Here is a 19,259-nt window from a genome sequence, read left to right on the forward strand (position 1 = left end):
TACAGCAACAGCAGCAGAGCCTCTCAAGTAACCTAATTTCAGGTCATTTGAATGGTGACCAAACTTGCAAAGTACATGTCAATTCACTGTCCGTGATTTTGCACAACATATGCAAAGCATCAGGGACACTCCCCTCATTCAGATGATCTTTCAGCGAGTCCATAGCTGTCTCTCTCTCTGACTCTTTTTGTCCAGTTTAAATTAAGACTTGTGTAACAGGAAACTTAAATACAAAGATAAACTTGACTCTACATCCAAATTCCATACTAACTAAATGAAGACTGGGTTTTAACGTGACACAGATAGAAGTAATTTATTTGCAGTTTGGAAAGCTGCTCACCTCTCAAGTTCACATTAACCCTGCTGTCAGTAATCTAGCCCAAAGGACGGTCTCACTAAATCACATGGTTACAACAGTCATTTACTCACTCATGCACTCAGCTGGGCGGGCTTTAGGTGTGTGTGTGTTTGAGGAGGGTGTGTGCTGGAGTGGAGTACAGAGGGACAAGGTCAGAGAGCGAAGAGGCAGAGAGGAAGAGATGCTGCACCTGTGCATGATCACCTGAGGAGGAGAATAAGAAGAAGAATAACAAGAAGAAGAAGAAGAAGAAGAAAAGAAAACAGAGAGGAGTTAAAGAATTCATAAACATGGCGGTGCAGTATCACATCTGAGAGAATCTCCTTCAGCCAGCTCGTCGTCATCAGGGTAAGAAAACACATTCAAGCACCTGAAAGCTATTTTATGTCTCTTATAAACTGCTGCAGAAACTGTCCCTGTGAGCGTTTTATTTGCTTGGCAACAGAATACACATTGATCTCAGAATATATCCAGTAATATGGTTGAAAGTATTAGTTTGGTTTATTATCAGTCTAATAAAGTATATTTATAAAATATAACACATCAGACTCTGTCAGACATAGAGCAATAAAGTCCAATACTCATTTCTAACATTGTCCCTGCACAGATGCAAGATGGTGGAACTGCAACAACAATCGATGAACTAATTAGTCGATTGAAAGAAAATGACACTGATTGATTAGTCATTTAGGCAATTTTTTTAGAGCAAAAATGCCAAAACATTTTATGTGTCCAGCTTCTCAAATGTGATGATTTCACACTTTTCTTTGTCATACATGATAGTAAACTGAATGAAGTTTTGGAGTGTTGGTCGACCAAAAAAGACATTTAATGATATTAACAGGTGCTCTAGGATATTGTGACGGACCTTTTTCACTGTTTTTATGAGGTTTTACCAAATGTGGTTTAAACCCTATGTCAGAATACTATAACTTCCTTATAGTCATGAATCTAATGACATTTTTGGACCTTATCAGAATATAATGTCTCATTATAAGAAGTTTTAAAGAAACTACAGAGAGTAAAAATGCCCACAGAATGAGCAATAAAAAGAATTACACACACTTACATAGGCACAAATTATTATTATTACAAACATAGACAGAGAACACCCACGGTCCCTTCATCAACTTGTTCAACTTTGCTGTCACGGGTCAACAGTGAAGCTGGCACAAAGGATGAAACCTGAGAATCTAATGAACCTTCAGCTCAATTATGAGGGCAGAACAGTCACTGGTGCCCTTGGAGCCTCCTCTGTCTCTCTCTCTCTCTCTCTCTCTCTCTCTCTCTCTCTCTATCTCTCTCTCTCTGCAGCTCAAACATTGTGCTATTGAAAAGACTTTGCAGCTGGTTAGTGATTTCCAAACGTGGCCGCAGCGTTCCCTTCCTGCTCTGATCTCTGAGGCTTTGCTGAGCAGCTCACCCACACATAACAAAATACACGGTAACTTATTAAAGAGAACTATGGAGGGCCTCTTTTGTGTCAACAGGGCTTTTTGTTTCAAAGGTCACATCTAAGTCAAACATGGAAGGACTAAAAGAAATATGTGTTAATATTGTTCACTGCTGTGTTCTCTTACTTAACACGGTGTGAAAGTGCTGCTCGCAGTTACTTTGTTCTGCAGAAACTGTTTTGATGGAAAGTCAACAACACGATGCAAATGCTGTGTAAACGTTTGTTATGGAGCAGCCTGTGCTTTGTTGAAGACAAAACGCATCCACTTTGCTGAAAAAAGAGAATTAACTTTAGATTTAGGACTTGAATCTAGAAATAATGATAGAAGCTGGGAAACAGATGTAAACACTGGCGTGAGACGGATGCTGCAGCCACCGAGGGGGGGGGGGGGGGGGGGGCGACTCATAAAAGCTCTTCTTGGTCAGCAGCACTATCTGTTACCTGAGAGTGTGTACACAACTAGGTCAGAAATAAACACAATTAGACATTAGTGGGGCAGACGACTAAAGTGCAGGTGCTCTTATGTAACAACTGTCCTTTAAATCTGTCCTTTGATGATAGATTTAAAGTTACTATTCAAACTCCATCAAAAATATACAATAAAAAAAACATCAACAAGTCAATTGTTTCCTCCGCTGCCTCTGTCTTGAACCTTTGCACTGCTTGTTCGTGCCTGGTGCCCAACATCACATGGTTCAGATAAGAGTAAGATGAGTGTTTCTGCAAAGGGCATGGACTCTTTATTTGCATAGGTGCTTCATGATAAAATGACCACACCAACACAGGATTTGTGCAGTTCATTGCTTCCTGTCAGCCCTCATAAAGCCGGAATCGTAGCATTTGACAAACTCATAAAAAACGATTTATTAGCCACAGTCATCCAAATGCTAAAATTGAAGCTAATGCTAAATGTAGCTGAGTAAAAAGTACAATAGTTCCCCCTGTAGTGAAGTAAAAGTAGCATTAAATGGAAACGCTCAAGTAAAGTACCTCAGTAACTGAGTAAATAGAGACTTTGCAACTAAACATCACAATTTTAATGATAAACTTATTTAGTCATGGTGTTGATGATTTCTTACAATGAGGAAGATGTATTATTTTTACTATTCAACCTAAATTTTTAGATATTTTGAATTTCAGATTTGGGATTTTAAGAAAATCAGCTGCTAAAGGGGTGTGAAAGGTTATTCTTAATAGATTCTTATGGCGTTATGTGCCCATGTTAGACAGTAGTGAGTGGATATACAGAGAGAGAGAGAGGGATATGAAAAAGCTCAACAGGATATCCTAATGCGCAAGATGACCCCAGTGAATTTCTTGTTTTGTCCAAGCAACCCCCAAGAGTTTAAAACCTTCAAAATAATATTCAGTTTACTATCATGTTTGACCAAGAGAAGCAGCCAATTCTCATATTTGAGAACCTGGAACTGTCAAATATCTTGGCATTTTTAGCTTGAAAAATGATTGAATTGATTAATCAATTATCAAAATAGTTGCTGACTAATTTTCTGTCAGTTAACTAATCTATTAATCGACTAGTTGTTGCAGCTCTAGTGTGCACCTTATCCGCTGTAGGTCGACACGATGCTGGGAAATAGTACTTTGAAAAAACAAAAAAACAAATGAATAAAAAATCTTAAATCTGGCTCCACTCACTAGGTTTATCCAGAGTGTGTGAGGAAACGCCATCTGCTGATAAAGTTGGTTGAAAGCTTAGGAAAAAGCTAGTAAGTAGAGCTTGGGCAAAGACCTCCTTTTAGTAGTAGTTTACTTCAAGACAGGAAGGCAGGTTTATTTTTATTACACCTTCAACAATGACCATTTGGTTTAAATTACTGATTCGTTATAATTCTAATACAGCATTTTTATAAAAAAAAGCAACATATTAGACTTTGTTAGGTACAGAACAATAATGTCCTGGATTTATTTCCATTGTTGTTCTCACAGTCCAACAAGCTTTATCAGGATGGAAGCAGCTGCAACAATCCATTAATCGATAAGCTCATTGACTGGAAATGAATCACAATGGCTCACTTTCCGGCTTTTTCTGGAGTTTCAGACTGATGAAGAACGTAAGATGTGGTTGAAAGCTGATAAAAGCCTCAAGGGTGAGGCCAAGCGGGTTAACGTCAGCGCACGTCAAAAACAAGTGCTTAAAGAAAAGATAGAAATGAAACATAAGGAAATGTTAAAAGCATAAGCATAAAAAAAATGAAAAGATACAATTAACGAAATCAGCATCAAAGCATGAGTTTTCTGTGTATTATGAGTACTGCAGATCGATTTATGTTATGATGCATGTGACACAGAGACTGTTATCATCAAAGACTGAGTCAATAATCATTTCATGAGGAAGTTGTTTTAGTTGTACGGTTGCTATGTGACTGAGGATCATAACAGCTGGGTGTAACATAACGGATCTGTAATTGCTGCCTGTGTCTACGTGGATCTATAAATCTGAATCACCACAGATGAATTCATATAAACGGATCATCCAAAGTTATTTAGTTATTTTAGTTTCCTTCACTTTACGTTACTGTTATATAAGAAATTTCTCAGCTCCAGGAGCAGCATGAAGACGACAGCTTGCTTCCTCATCAGTCAGAGGCTTTTTTTCTTTCTTTTTTCTCTGACTTCATATCAGATCACATGGGAGGGACAGAGGATACTGTTCAGATGCTCATTAATTCATCAGCTGAGAGCAGAGTGTCAGGTGTTGCCCCCCCCCCACCCCCGTTAGGTTACACCTCCTAATCATGGAGATGTGCCACGGATGAAAAGAAGCCATCCACATCCACAATGACTGTCTGCTTTCTAAGGAAGGGTCTGCACTGTACAGCAGTGTACACACAGCACGATGTCCACCATGGACTCATTTCAAAATAAAACTGCAGCACAGATCATGAATGTATTTAAGCCAAATTTACAGCTGATCTTGACAATGAAATTAAAGTGATGATCAATTGTGGAAAGTAACTTGCCTATAGAAAACTGTAATACTTTTTTAAATATTCTTAAATATAATCAATTTTAAAGATGTTATACTGTATATGTATACAGTAATTTTCAGTTATTAATTGCCAGAGCCAGAAAACATGAATACTTTAAGTGCAAATGCATGTAACCCATATATTTACTGTTATGAGTGTGCTGGTGTGTGAGTGTGTTTCGGGTACAATGTTGAATTTAGATTTCCATTTGATACAATTTTATACCTCAGAGGGGAATATTGTACTTTTTCACTCCACTACATTTATTTGACAGCAGTTACTTTACAGATCAAGACTTTATTTACAAATATATAAGTACAAAATGAATGAAAATGACTTTAATCATATTTTCTATATGTTTTATGTCACTGCATGTTGTTCTAAATGCTGTTTCAAAGCCTCCACACTGACAGGAGATACCAAATCCCTTTCTTAGATGTTAAATGAAATGAATATTTTTGGCTTAAACACATCCAAACTTAAAGATCAGGTGTCAGATCACACTATGTATAATGTGTGTCCTAAGGTGGTTAAAAATCCCCAGAAAACTCTACAGGGGAAATCAGCTTGTTGTCCCAAATTGTGGCAACTTAATCCTTTTAATGAATGTTACTGTCCCAACATGTTTCTAGGAAACAGTATCTAAAATGTAATGGCACAATGAAGTTGTAAGCCGAGGAGGAACCTTCTCAAACTTGCATTTAATGTATCTTGTATGTTCACTGAAATGTTAATGCCAGCTGCAGATATAACCACTGTTATGTCTATGTGCTGTCAGGTCAGTCCTCCAGTCTCTGTCGGTGCCATGGCTGACCCAAGCTGGTGGAAGCTGACCTTCTCCCGCAAGAAGAAATCTGAATCTAAGGTTCTGTACGAGATCCCAGCCGAGTATGGCAGCAACACCGGCAACAAAGAGCACTCAGGCAATAATCCCCCTCCGGACCATATGGACAGTCAGTTCAATGCCAGACTGGAGAAGATTGTGGATAAATCTGCCACCAAGGGCCGCCACGTCAAGGTCTCCCACTCCGGTCGCTTCAAGGAGAAGAAGAAGGTCCGTGCCACGCTGGCCGAGAACCCAAACCTGTTCGCGGAGCACAACCTCAGTGACGAGAACCATAAAAAGAAAAATGACAAATAGTGACACCCGCTCCTGAAAACACACACCAAAAATGCACATACTTGATCACAAACGTGTCATATGTCAATGTCACACCTATGAAAGCTTCGAAGGAGGCTAAAACACATGCAAACACAACCATGTTCCAGCACATGTGCAGCGTGCAAGGTGGACAAACACACGCTGCACCACACCCAGGCAGATACTGTAACCAATGGACTCACACCTAAACAAACAAGCGGTATCAGCCATTACACTTTCACAGAACAGAGGCTTAAACAAAGTATGAGGCATTTTTCTTTGGATTTATCAAAAGGTTTTACTACTTTTACTGAACATTAAATCTCCCATTAACTTTCTTGTGCTCACATTGTTGTTATATATCTTTAAATATGATCACTGACATGAAGGAAAAGTAAAAAAAAAACAAACTGCCTAACCTCATACATCTTCATCCTCATGATTGAAGTTTTTTTTTATTATTATAGATGTAGAGTTTGAGAATTAAACTTCCTTTTTTAAAAAAAAAAAAAAAAATGTTTTATTCAATCAATACACAAGTGAAGATATGTTTGTGTAGTGTGCAACCAAAGCACAGTAAATTTTTATTACATTTTTATGACCAAAGCAAATAGAGACTTGATTTTAATGACTGTGTGAGACATCGTTGATGCTCCGCAGACAAGGTAAATTAAAAAAATATACTGTTTATATGATCTTTTATGGAATCTTTAAAAAAAAAATTGTATTTTGTTTTTAAATAAATGTATCATGATGTGTTAATATGAAGTGAGTGCTGCGTATTTGTGCAGGAGGCTGCAGGCAGGTGCTCTCAGTGAGTTATCTCACAGTTGTTTGAACATGTAGATCAATGACTTAAGTGACTTAGAGTCTTGATGTTGGTGACGTTGTTTTTTGAGGCGACAGAGACGAGTTTGTTATTTCACCTGAGCCTGTGTTGGCTGATTTCGCTGGCATGGTGACTGTAAGCAGACACTGACATTTGATACCGCATGGTGTGCTCCTGCAGTTTGTAATACCAAATCCCTTATGTCAGTGCACAGACTGACTGCAGATACACTCTAGTTATTCATAGAGAAAAAAAAAAAATAAAAAAAAAACCTCTTTCCAGCTGTTAATGCATGAGAATATTTCCTCTTTTGAGCCTCGCTGTTACTTTGTTTTGTTGATCTTTGATGTCTGCAAGTGTCATACTGCTGACATCTGCTGGCCACACAATGCACTTGGTCTGAGTTACAAATTAAACTTTATTTATTCCACAGTTAATTCAAGTCAAAAAAAACAAACATTTCTTCATCAGTAAACAACAAACAACAATCACACCTTCAGGCCATACAAGACGTACACAAGATAATTGGCACAAAAAACATCATCAGCTCTTTTAATCTCATTATTAAAAGGCAGTTGGATCAATTGTCAAAGACTGTTACAATCACTTTATAGTTAATTTAAGTCAACTGTAAAGGCTACATGAATTATCTGGAAACACCTTACTGTATGGGTCAAATATTCTCCTTTAATATCCAAGAAATTAAATAATATTCATAGGAAGGTTCCTAGAAATGACTAACATTTTGTACAATTTATAGTTGTTCATTTCACCTCCAATTAAGTGCTAATATAACCTTGATAATCCTCTGTAAGAGCTCAGAAAGTCAGATGAACATGTAAAAATGTAGAATACAGTTTCCAAGAATGAAAATACGCTGTGTTTTGGTTTAAATGGATCAAATCTTTTAAAGGAAACTGCTTCTAAACTCTCCATTTACTTATAAATAGTACAAAATTACAAACTCTACTTCTTGTAATCTTTCTTGGAGATTATTAGGAAATTACAAACCTGTAAAATAAAGTGTTGCCAATTATTTCAACACTGAAAATGGACCAACAGTTAACAGTGATGATGGATAACTGAAGAGTCAGTGGTGCAGATTGTGCTTTTAGAAAAATAAGAAAGTTTCCTGGTCCTAAAGGTCGACAACAGCTACTGTTGAATAACCAACATTACGGTCAGTCATTATTTAACAAAACCACGTGGAGTTTGCTCTCCTGTGTCAGTCATTGCACTTTCCGTTCAGCACATTTTCATTTCCTAATGCATGGAAATGTGAAGTTGGCACAGTAAGGTTACATCACACGGCTCTTATCCACTTAGAATGTGACCCGACATAAAGAACGTCACATGGTTTAAGTTCAAGGACGACACAGTGACGTTTGGCTTGTTGATAAATCCTAAACACAGCAGCAGCACCTATTTAATCAGCATCAAATGGTTTCTGTCAGTACCTACTGTACAGATGAGCAATTACTTCAAGTGAGGTAAAGATGGTGATGATAGAGTCAGAATCTAGATGAGGTTTCTGTTCTTCCCTGTATGCGACAGTCTGCTGAGGTACCTCTCATGGAGACAGTCGCTGGTACACCCAGCCTCCCTCTGCGGCGTGCTGGAACTCTCCCAGCTCAGACTCTCCGTCCTTGGGTTTGGTGAAGACGATGCGGTCGTGAAGTCTGTTGGTCTGACCCTGCCAGAACTCCATCATGTAAGGCCTGACCATGTAGCCGCCCCTGTTAGCAAGGCGCAGGACGGTCAGGACATGAACAGAATATGAACAAGACTGGCAATAAAAACTTATATATAACATATTTTGGGAATTATGCTTATTTTACCGTTATCATAGCTTAGCATAAAGACTGGAAACAGAGGACTCTGTCTAATTATAACATAATCTACCTACTAGCACCTGTGAATCTTACGAAGTAACAGGTGATATTTGGTTTAATGTACAAGTCTGGGTGTCACCAGGCCATGGATGACCCTGAAACGTCACCCGCATCAGGGCCGTCCAGGTGACCATGACGAAGGACACAAGCCGGTCTAATTAAGTTTATCTGTTTGTTGCTGGAGTTTTGACCTCTCTCTATACTGTAAAAAGAAGAAACTGTGAGCACAATTTGCCGTTTTAATGTGGTTATGTGCCGCACAATTTCCTGGCCAGGATCAAGAAATGAATAGAAGGGGTGCCAATCTTGTCATCTAACTCTCTATAAGACAAGATAGTCAAACTATAGTTTTAATACTATGAAATCAGGCAAACAAAACGTACCGAAAGCTCCTTCACCTTTCCGATCATTTTAAGATTTTATAGTTCGATTCCACAGAATAGAAAGCGGTGCTCACCAGTAGCCAGGCATAGGCACGTCTGTGTCCTTGTACTTCTCCTCCAGTTCTGCATTTTTCTCCCTGAGATACTGAAAGAAAGGACAAGGTGAAAACTGAGCCTTGAACATTGATGCATTACCTACATAACACAGCAGAGCTTTGGTTCTTACATCTCTGTTGGGAACAGGAGTGCTCTGTCGACTCACAACAGCCCCGATCTGGCTGCTCTTTGGCCGGGAGTGGAAGTATTCACAGGAGGTCTGGTAGGGGATCCGCTCCACATTGCCCTCAATGCGAATCTGGATATAAAAATTAAAATAAGCCGACATTCACAGTGGAAAAAAAAACAAAACAAAAAAAAACATGAAAATATTATTAATAAGACAGAAACTGATAGGAACATGCACGTTCTTGTACCTGTCTGTTTAGGGGCTCCCAGTAGAAGACCAGGCATGCATATGGATTGGTCTCCTGTGGACAAAGATCAGTGGCACTGACATAAAAAAGTAAAAATACCAAATTGTAGAAAAAAGACACTGTATGAGAGTCAGAGAGAAAGAGAGAGTCATTTCTTACCAGCTCTGAACCCTTTCTGCTCTCATAGTTTGTAAAGAAGCGGAAACCGTCGTTGCTGTAGCCTTTCAGGAGAACCATACGAGCAGACGGGCGTCCGTCCCTGAACAGACAGAGATGAGATTGATAGTAAACTGTGAAATACTGTGGAAGAAAATCAGCACTTTTCATTTTAGGTGGTGGCGTTACCTACTTGGTGGCAGTGGCGATGCACATGGCGTTGGCCTCTCCGATTTCAGGGCACTTTGTGGCTTCATCAAACCAGTTTCCAAATTGCTTGATTGGGTCCAGAGACACAAGCTGACTCTCTTCAAAGCACTGTGAACACAAATCACAATCATATATGAATGCAATGGGGAAAAGATGCTATTACTACAACATAAACTTCATGCAGAACTTGAATGACTCACTTAATAACTTACAATTGTATGCAAGTATTTAGTAATCACTCTTCGACAGAGATCACAGTTTCCAAATGCTCTTTGCTGCAGCTAAGAGCCTTTCTACTCTTGATTTAGGGATTATAAACCACTCTTCTTTGCAGCATATTAAAGATCTACCCACAGATTTTTAATAAGGGCCATTCCAAAAGCTTCAGCTTGCGTTTCTTGAGGTGGTTCATGGTGGATTTTGAGATCTGCTTTAGATCATCCTCCCATTGTAGAAGCCAGCCCAATTTCAGTTTCACTTCCTTGACTGACTGCAGGACATTTGCACTATTCCCTGTGCTACAGACCCCCAAAGCAGAATATTTCCACCCCCATGGAAAGCTGGCAAAGTGGTACTGACTCAGTAGGTTGCCCAAACTTTTGTACATGCTACAATTATTCTTTAAATTCATGAAATAAAAACTAACAATGCATTTGCATCTGAAGAAAAGGCTAATTTTTTATGTGTTTCCTGCAGAGGTTGTATTTACTTTTTTTCACCTCAAAGCTCAATAAAAATATGTGATACAACTATATCTGAGGTCTGTATTAGCTTATTTGAATTGTCTGTGCAGGCCAGACATCTGGTGAACATGAAAACACAGATACCTGCTTTCTGCAGCTGTAGCACATACTCTATCCAACCGAGTACATACGTGACCAATGCATGATGCAGGATTTGCTCATGAACCTCTGCCTTACAAGCACAGGTCATCATAACCTTGCAGTTACACAGATTGGATTATTGAACTTGTAAGTAAAATGACTCAGTATGACTGCTCACCTCCTCGTCTCCTTTGTATTTCTTCCTCATGTCACTCAGGTCCATGCTTGTGCTGTCAGTCGTTGATTTCCTGCAGAAATGCGGTGCAAAAACGCTTTGCTGACCCACTGTCAGAGAGACACGGGACGGAAGATTTCTCCCAAATAAAGTAATATACCTGAATAAATTCGTACTGAGTATGCGCCTCATGCTTGTCAATTTGACGCTGACGTAACCCCCCGTCCCCCCTTACGTAAAACATTATGCAAAGAGAGCGGAGAGTTTTGTAACTGGACCATCGATGTATCATAAGACCCTATAATACATCCCTGAATTGGACCAAATGTAGAAAGTAGAAACATGTTCGGACGATTTTAAAATCGTATTTTACACCCGGGCTTTGGATAGAGATAAGAATAATGTTGTGCGTAGAGCAGATATGATTTAAACACAAAATAATCTGAACAGCGATGATAAAGCGATGATTTAAACTACACATCGATGAGCCATGCTGCGTTCATGGCATAATTGTTATTATGAGCTACAAAGTGGGAAAACCCCTTAATTAACCTTAACCTTAACTTCTTGAGCATTAAAAATTCATGACAACTAGAAAATAGAGATTTTTTTTTTTTTTTTTAAGTGCAAACTGCAGTGACTGCCCCTCAGCTAGTTAAGGCTAGCTAGTGAGGTTGCCATTGCTTAAGCTAACTTACACACTTTTTCCAGCTTCCAACAGAAAATCAGCTTTTATGCTCCATCACTGTACACATTTGACATTAGCTAAATCTTAAATCACAATGGAGAGAAGAAAAGAGACACTAATGTTGGCTAAACTAGTCCTGGCTGGTAAATGCTGTCTAACAAAGGTAAAGCTAAAACTAGCTTGGCAGCAATTGCCGCTGACGCCAGTGCAATTAACTTTATTTCATGCAATTAAGCTACCTTTAAATTGCATATTTAAAACTTTTAAAATAAAGATTCGAACACATTTTATTCATATTGCATTTTTCTTGAACTGCTTAAACTGTCCAAACATAGGTTTTATGTAATGTAATAAAGGCATAACATTAAGGGTTTACAACTTATACATTTGTTATATGGTTTGAACTAAGTCTGAGCTAAGTTCAAAACGTCCAAATGTTTGATTGGTACTGTGTCTAAATCTACATACACTGTTACTTGGTTTCTCAATTCATTGCTTAGTGTATACACAAATATGTAACGTAACATAATAAATATGTTTTAGAATAGATTTCCACAGTTATCCGTCCTTTGCCTACGTGACCTGAACGCACCATTTCTACCATCGTCACTTCCTAAATTCTTTAGAAAGTGACGACGCTTTCCTGGCAAAGATGGCGGCGACCTTGTGTGTAAAATTACTACCTAAACAGGGTAATATAGAGTCAACACTGTATTTCTAACTTAAACTTTCTGTCCGGAGCGGGTTGGTGCTTTGCCCCTGTTCTTCTACAGCTAGCTAATGTTAGCTTTGCTTCAGATAAACTGCTGTTCAGGAGTGCTGCTGCTCAGTTAGCCGATGTTAGCACAGTAGCTAGTAAAGAGATGAATTCCCAGATGTTTATCAGACTTTGTGTCTTTCAGGATGGCTTCCCCTGACTCAGAGTGTCCGGCACGGCTCCAAGGCTGTGACTCGCCACAGGAAACCAGTACACATCCTCAGACAGAAGCTCCTGGCTGTCACGAAGTACATTCCTCCTACAAGGGTCGTTCCTCCAGGCGCTTATCCATCCAAACCCAAAGAAGTCCAGGAGGTAACGTCCCATCATATATCACTGATTGATTTCCAGACCAATACGTGGCCAAAAGTGTGTGATAAAAAACATTACACCCATATGTGACTGTTATGTGACCAAAAAACCTTGACCAATCCCGAGCTTTAAAAACCCCCAACAACCCCAGCATTAACATTGATCTTACTGAAAGGACCAGCTTTTGTTTCTTGTTGTTTAACCAGAGGTCGGTAGCCCTGTTGAAATCCATTTCTGTTGTACATCACTGTGTGACAAACTCTTCTTTTATTTCATCAGGATAATGCTTTGATGTTACTCATGAAGAGGGAGGTGAAGAAAGTGTTCCAGGACTATAAGATGATTGCCGCAGCCCAGAACAACGCCAGCAACGCTGAAGATATGATGACTCTCAAGAACAGACTTCACAAACATGGCATCACTGTCAAGTTCTTCCCCAACCAGGTAATGCTTACATTGTTTTATATGTATTCTTGTGACCATTTTTCTAGGCATTATTGATTGTGACCGTGAGATTTTGATGCAAGCAGCCCTTCTGCCTTCCCCTGTTTGTAGCTTGCTCAGATGAAGTTACTTCTGGGTATTTACTTTTTTATTGAGTTAATTTGATAGCTAACAATAGAGGGGACATTAGGGAGAGAGTTGAGGAAAAAACATGCAACAAATGTCCCAGGCAGGGGACTCCTAGGCCACTAGAGAACCTAGTTTTGCATTTTGATTGGGAGTTAAAATCATAAAATCTAGCGTTGTGTAACATTTCCCTCCAACTAATGGACTGGCACCACATGATTTTACCAACTAAGGATCACATAACCTCTGCTGTTAGAAAGGACAGTAACATTGAAGCCGTTGCTGATGTTGATATTTCACACAGTTTAGTTGTAAATGGTTGAAATTAAATCTTTTAGCAAACACCTAACTTGGTCTCACTCCTTCTGTCTCCACAAATAAATTCTGGGCTGTAAAACACCACATCATCTCTGCAGCTACTACATATTAACAAAATAACCAATCAAAATTGATAAGAACGGGACTGAGAGCAACATGCTACCCATCTTTGAACCGCTGTAATCTCATTTTTTTAAACCTAATTTCACCTTTAAGATCATTACGGGTTAAACAAATCTTTAATCATACTCATTTTCAGGTGATGCGGTCATTCCTGAAGGACAGTATTTATTGCAACATGGCTCCTCTGTTCATCGGTCCAACAGTTCTGATTGTCAGTAAAGAGCCAAAGGCGAGGGAGATGCTGGTTGCTCTGAGGTCCAGTCCACAGATGACACTCCTGGGTATGTTTATCTTCTATGTCCAACACAGTTTACCTCCCTTTTGCTTTTTCAGTCCATCCAACTGCCTGAAATGCAAAATGTATTATTTAATATCATAAAAGACAAAGAAAGCAGCAAATCCTCACATTTGAGGAGCTAGAACAAAGTAATAATTTCAGAGTATCTGTGATCATGAACATTTAACTGCAGCACGTCTCCTCTCTCTACAGGAGCCTGCATAGAGAACACACTACTGAGTGCAGACGGGGTAGTGAGCTACTCCAAAATGCCGTCAATGACTGTCGTCCAGGGTCAGCTGGTCAGCGGGCTGACAATGCTCACCTCCTACACTGCCTCCATGCTGCAGCGCCACCCGGCACACCTGTCAGCCCTCCTCCAGCAGTACGTCAAGCAGCAGAGCCCGGACAGCAGCACAGAGGGAGCTCCTAAAGCAGAGGAGGCCACGTAGAGCTTCAGAGGAAGTTACCGGGACTGTTAACCTTGCATATTTGCTGCCGCTTGGAACGACGAGGGATTATAGAGTCAGATGCACACTTAAACATTTATTTTAATTTAGTAGCAAAGTTCCAGGCAGATTTTTTGGGATTGGGGGAAAAAGCCTGCAAAAAGATGTTGAATATTCAGCTGGCACTAAATTCAACTAAATCCTCTAGTGTGCATCTGACCATAGGAACACTGTTCATTCATTATGGTGACTGAAAGATTCTGCAGACTTGACTGGTGTCAGTGCTCCTCAACCTCTTAATGGAAGTCTTGGATGGACAATATTGCAAAAAATGTCATTGTTACTCAAGCTTTTACTTCATTTAAGGGTATTGTCACATAAAAATAAATTATATCAACTCAGTCTATTCATCAGACTCATACATTTTTGTATTCGATACATTTTATAACTGTTCCATCAGTCTCATGTTGGCTACTGCAGGATTGCTGCAAAGATATTCCAATTTATAAGACTTCATTTAGATTTATTTTTGGTTTTTAAATTGTTAAATTAAATGCAGATTCTTTACCTCTGTTTTGCCCAGGTCAGTATACATTAGCAGCTAGAGTGGCTGCATTATCGTACGGCATAAGTGGCATCATGAAAACCAGTTCAGCCAAAATAAACACAAGTGGTCACAGATCCTGATAACGTTAATCTGCAGATTACAGCATGTTAATCTGGGTCAGTTAGTCTATTATGGCCTGCTTTTCTGAGAGAGACAGACATTGCTCAGACGCTCTCCTCAACACCACACTCCTCTGCAAGAGAGGGACTGTCAACACTGTTTGAAAACACATTATGATTCAGAAATTAAAGGTGCATATTTTCACTGTTTTTACACATCAAAATAAAAGTCTGAAGATGCTTTGATTTTTATATTTATCACAAACAAATTACTGGTATAGTGTTAAATACAGGGTATGATGGAAAAATAAGAACCCAAATATTGATGTTTTTTGTAATGTTGACATATATACCTATATATCCCCCTAAAATATGATATGATATGATAAAATACCTTATTTTATAAACTGCAACACCTTCTACTATGATGAAGCTCTAGGTAAACTCACGCCCTTTGCTTTAAGCTTGAAAATGTGTAAACTAAGCGGGTAGAGTGAGTGGAGGTCGGCTAGATTTACCCTCCACTACATCCGTGCTAGACACTCTGTGTAATTCCCGCTAATGCGGATAATGCCCAGGACACATTGCGCACGACGCGCGCTCCCTGCGACGCGCAGCTCTCCTTGGATTTGGAGGGAGTCACCCGCCGGCAGAGAGAGGGCACGGCCGCCGCTGAGCTTATGTGGTCACAATAAGTGATTATCTGTGGAGGAAACATGTAGTTTGAGTTCCCCCTTTTTTTTTTTTTTTAAACTCATCTCCATGGGAAAACGTTTCGTTCGTCGAAATGGTGATTCCCCACAGGTTGTTAAACGCCACATGAGAGTTTTGTTGGATTTATCAGACGCGGAGGACCGCAACAGATGATGAGAGTCGAGGCTGAATTTAAGGTAAGACTTCTTTTCCTGGTTTTTATGCCTTAACTCAGAAAACACGAGATAAAAATGTAATATTTTGTTTTAATTCTGAAGAAAAATACCAAATAAAGTCACCAGAACATCCAGTTTAATTTACATATTTTGTATATTTCTGCAATAATTTACGTTTGGAACGTATTTAAATGTTAAAATACAAGAAAACATTTGGATAGATTTGTGACAACAACAAAAGAACCGGCACTTCTCTGGGTGCTGGAGCAGTGATATGTGCTGGAGCAGTGATATGTTAATGGGCTTTAGATAAGAGCCTAGGTGGCCCTGAATAGTTCAAAGAGGCCCTAAAGGACACGTGTGACATCAACTAAGGAAGTAAAATCAGCCTGGCTGCTCATTAAAGACTGTTGCCACTGAAATACATCAGTGTAGCTGCTTCTTAATTGTGCAGAGTGTGTGTTTCTCTCCCAACAATCACACACATTTACAGGTGTTAAAAGACCATGTGCTCCTCACAAGGGACTGTCATCAAATTATTAACATTTCCTCACATGTGATGCTGGATTACAAACATACTGAGTCACTGTGCTTAGATTTAATAAGCCTCACTTTATCTGTTTAAAATGTTTGTGCTGTAAGCAGAGTGAGGCCGAGATATTTCCCACTCATTCATAAATATTTTGATCTGATCCACATTTTTATGGGCTGCGGTTTTTAGTCCAAAGAAGAAAAAAAAAGAGAGATTATAACTGTTATAATCTCCCCATCTTCTGGCATGATGCAATTTAGTGGCTACTGACTTGTTTTGTTGGCATCCACTTCCATGTAATGAGCTCATGATGTCACTCATCCATCAGTTTGCATATTATCTCCTCTGCTCTGGTTCAGATATGAGGAAAAATGGGGCTTTGTCCAACAATAACTTGTCTGTTTTGGTTGCGCTTGAACAGCCCTTTAAATGCTTTACTGCATTGGATTGTGATTGTTGTACGTTTCCTCAAAGTGCACACCTTCAGCTGTAGTTTGCACTGTAAAATTACAGATTTTCTACAAGACAATGTGGAAAAGTGAGTTCTGACATGGATCTTGTGTTTTTGCGAAAGCTTCAAATCTGAAATCCTTAAAGCCTTAACTTGAGATCAAAACCAATTTTTTTTTTTTGTGCTCCTCCTTGAGTAAGTGAGCTCAGAAACCTGCAAATCCCTTCATCCTGTTTCCACCACATGCTGTCATCACTGAGGTCAGTTACTCTCATCCTCTGCTGGCCTTACATAACAGAGAGCCGGGCTGGTTCTGCCCAGATTTAGACAGATATCAGTTTGAATGTAGAGCACCATTCATTTTACATGTGAGATGGCCTAGATTCTCATTGTTCTAAAGTTTAGATCTTTACACCTGCTGCTTCATCTTCTTATTATTATCACGATTTCATCTACATGTCAAACCACCTTGATGCCACTCCATTAAGTTTCCATTTTCCTGCCTGTCGTCCTGCTGTGACTGTGGCCGGCGTCTCTGCACTGTTTGATGTTGGTGACTCTCCGCTTTGGGATCTTGTTGCTCCAGGTCCGAGTGACAAGTTGCTAAAAACATCCCTTGAAAAACCAATTAAGCAGAGGTTGGTAATCCTCTCCCTGCAGACGGTGCTGGCCATGCTGTCACATAGCCATTATACCAGCATGTGCAAATCATACAGTGGCACGTGTGAGGAAGTTGCACTTCATTTCCAATGGTTTTATGTTGCTCTTTTTATATTTTGTTTTCTTTTTATATCACATTTAGTTTTATTTCTCTATGTTTGAGCATTTCCTGGAATTCATTGTATTTTAATCTATTTGATGCAATTATTATGCTTACAAAGAGCCACTATTAATCAGTAGCATGAAAATGATTATATTCCCTTTTTAAACAGACAACAAAATAACAGGAACCTCATATTGGAGAATAATTCTCTGACATGCTCTAAAAAATGAACATAATCAGCTTCGCATTGACATATTTTTGTTGCAGGGCTGATGTATTGGATTGGAGCATGTTACAGGATGTTCATGTTTTTTGAACAGCCCCCTCCCATCTTCAAAAGATCTGAGATTAACAGATTATTTAGTGACACAGTTTCTAAAAGAATGGCAAGAGACAAAGGCTGTTCCTGTTGGGATGTTAGAAAAGGAAAACTGTGCTCAGATACAACGTTAACAACCTCTTTTCTCTATGCTTTTGCTTTTTCGACACAGATAATGTTTAACTTTAAAGTTTGAGTTGTCCACATATGATAATCTGGAAACAAACATTTTATTTCATTCATTTGGGGATATGTTAAGTGTCTGAGTTTGGCACAAGTTTTGTTTTTCTGCTCAGTGAAATGTGACTTTAAGATCCAGAGTGATCTGGATGAGGATCCAGGTCCAGGATATACTGTACCGTATCCAGGTAGCATTTACGGCATCACAGGCTTGAACCCACGGCTCAGCTCTCACCTCTGTTAGGTAACTGGATTACTCAGAGTCCTATCTCCTCCTCTGCTCTGTGGAGTCTGTTTAACACTTTCACTTTGGTTTGTTATTGGTGGAGCTGTGTTGTGGCATCGTGCAGCTCTTCATAAAGGACGCTATCAGACTTTGTGTGTAAGACATCCAATTAAGAGCTGAATCCCCTGCAAAGTTTAGATAACTACTGGTGCAGTGTATTTTAAAGTTATACTGCAGTAGTGTGTTTATACAAGAACATATCTTAGTTATATATTCCACTTAGGCCATGATGAGCAACAACTTCATCATAAATGACTAAATCTGGCAAATTCCAGCTCCTGAAATGTGATGATTTTTCTGCTTGTCTCTGTTTTTATATAACTGAAAACTGAATATATTTGTTGAGAAAACAATCTCACCACAAGGTCCATTTCATAGCTATTGTGCTTTTATTTTTCCTGACATTTATAGACTAAACGGTTAATCAACGAGTCGCTTAAATAAATGTATTTAACTAATAGATAGATTGACATTGCAGTGAAAGGGTAAAAATAGTCACGACTCAGACGTCCTCACATTTCACTATACGTTCTTGAAAATATATCTTTTCTACACGGCTGCAGGTAACCATTATTTTTTAATTAATCAATTTATCATTTGCATAAAAAATGCTAGAAAAACTTGTAAAAACTCTCGTTATAATTTCCCACAGCTCAGTTCAGACGTCTTGTTTTGTCCGACAAAAAGATTCAGTTTATTATCATGTGAAAAAGAAAAACATTAAACTCTGACATTTGAAAAGTTGGAAACAACAACTGTTTGGCTTTTTTTTGGTTAATAATGACTAAAACAACTGTCGGAACGGTTGCTGA

At 39.0% G+C, this 19,259-nt stretch overlaps 3 protein-coding genes across 3 annotated transcripts; 2 read left to right on the forward strand and 1 right to left on the reverse strand.

Moving 5' to 3' along the window:
- The first annotated feature begins 468 nt into the window (after positions 1–468).
- prr15l (proline rich 15 like) lies at positions 469–7,691 on the forward strand. Its single transcript, XM_022742990.1, has 2 exons — positions 469–706; positions 5,583–7,691. Exon 2 carries the CDS (start codon positions 5,610–5,612, stop codon positions 5,943–5,945), a length of 336 nt encoding a protein of 111 aa, XP_022598711.1. The 5' UTR covers positions 469–706; positions 5,583–5,609; the 3' UTR covers positions 5,946–7,691.
- pnpo (pyridoxamine 5'-phosphate oxidase) lies at positions 6,394–11,079 on the reverse strand. The gene is made up of 7 exons (XM_022742988.1): positions 10,891–11,079; positions 9,872–9,996; positions 9,682–9,781; positions 9,523–9,576; positions 9,276–9,404; positions 9,124–9,194; positions 6,394–8,510 (listed from the first exon to the last, which is right to left on the reverse strand). The coding sequence occupies exons 1-7, from the start codon at positions 11,077–11,079 to the stop codon at positions 8,345–8,347; spliced, it is 834 nt and encodes a 277-aa protein (XP_022598709.1). The 3' UTR covers positions 6,394–8,344.
- A 1,125-nt stretch (positions 11,080–12,204) lies between these two features.
- On the forward strand, positions 12,205–14,787 carry mrpl10 (mitochondrial ribosomal protein L10). Its single transcript, XM_022743123.1, has 5 exons — positions 12,205–12,267; positions 12,478–12,647; positions 12,924–13,088; positions 13,792–13,936; positions 14,146–14,787. Exons 1-5 carry the CDS (start codon positions 12,228–12,230, stop codon positions 14,382–14,384), a joined length of 759 nt encoding a protein of 252 aa, XP_022598844.1. The 5' UTR covers positions 12,205–12,227; the 3' UTR covers positions 14,385–14,787.
- The last annotated feature ends 4,472 nt before the right edge of the window (positions 14,788–19,259 follow it).

This window comes from Seriola dumerili, unplaced genomic scaffold (genome assembly GCF_002260705.1).
Source record: "Seriola dumerili isolate Sdu_G_001 unplaced genomic scaffold, Sdu_1.0 BDQW01000068.1, whole genome shotgun sequence".
Taxonomy (NCBI): domain Eukaryota; kingdom Metazoa; phylum Chordata; class Actinopteri; order Carangiformes; family Carangidae; genus Seriola; species Seriola dumerili.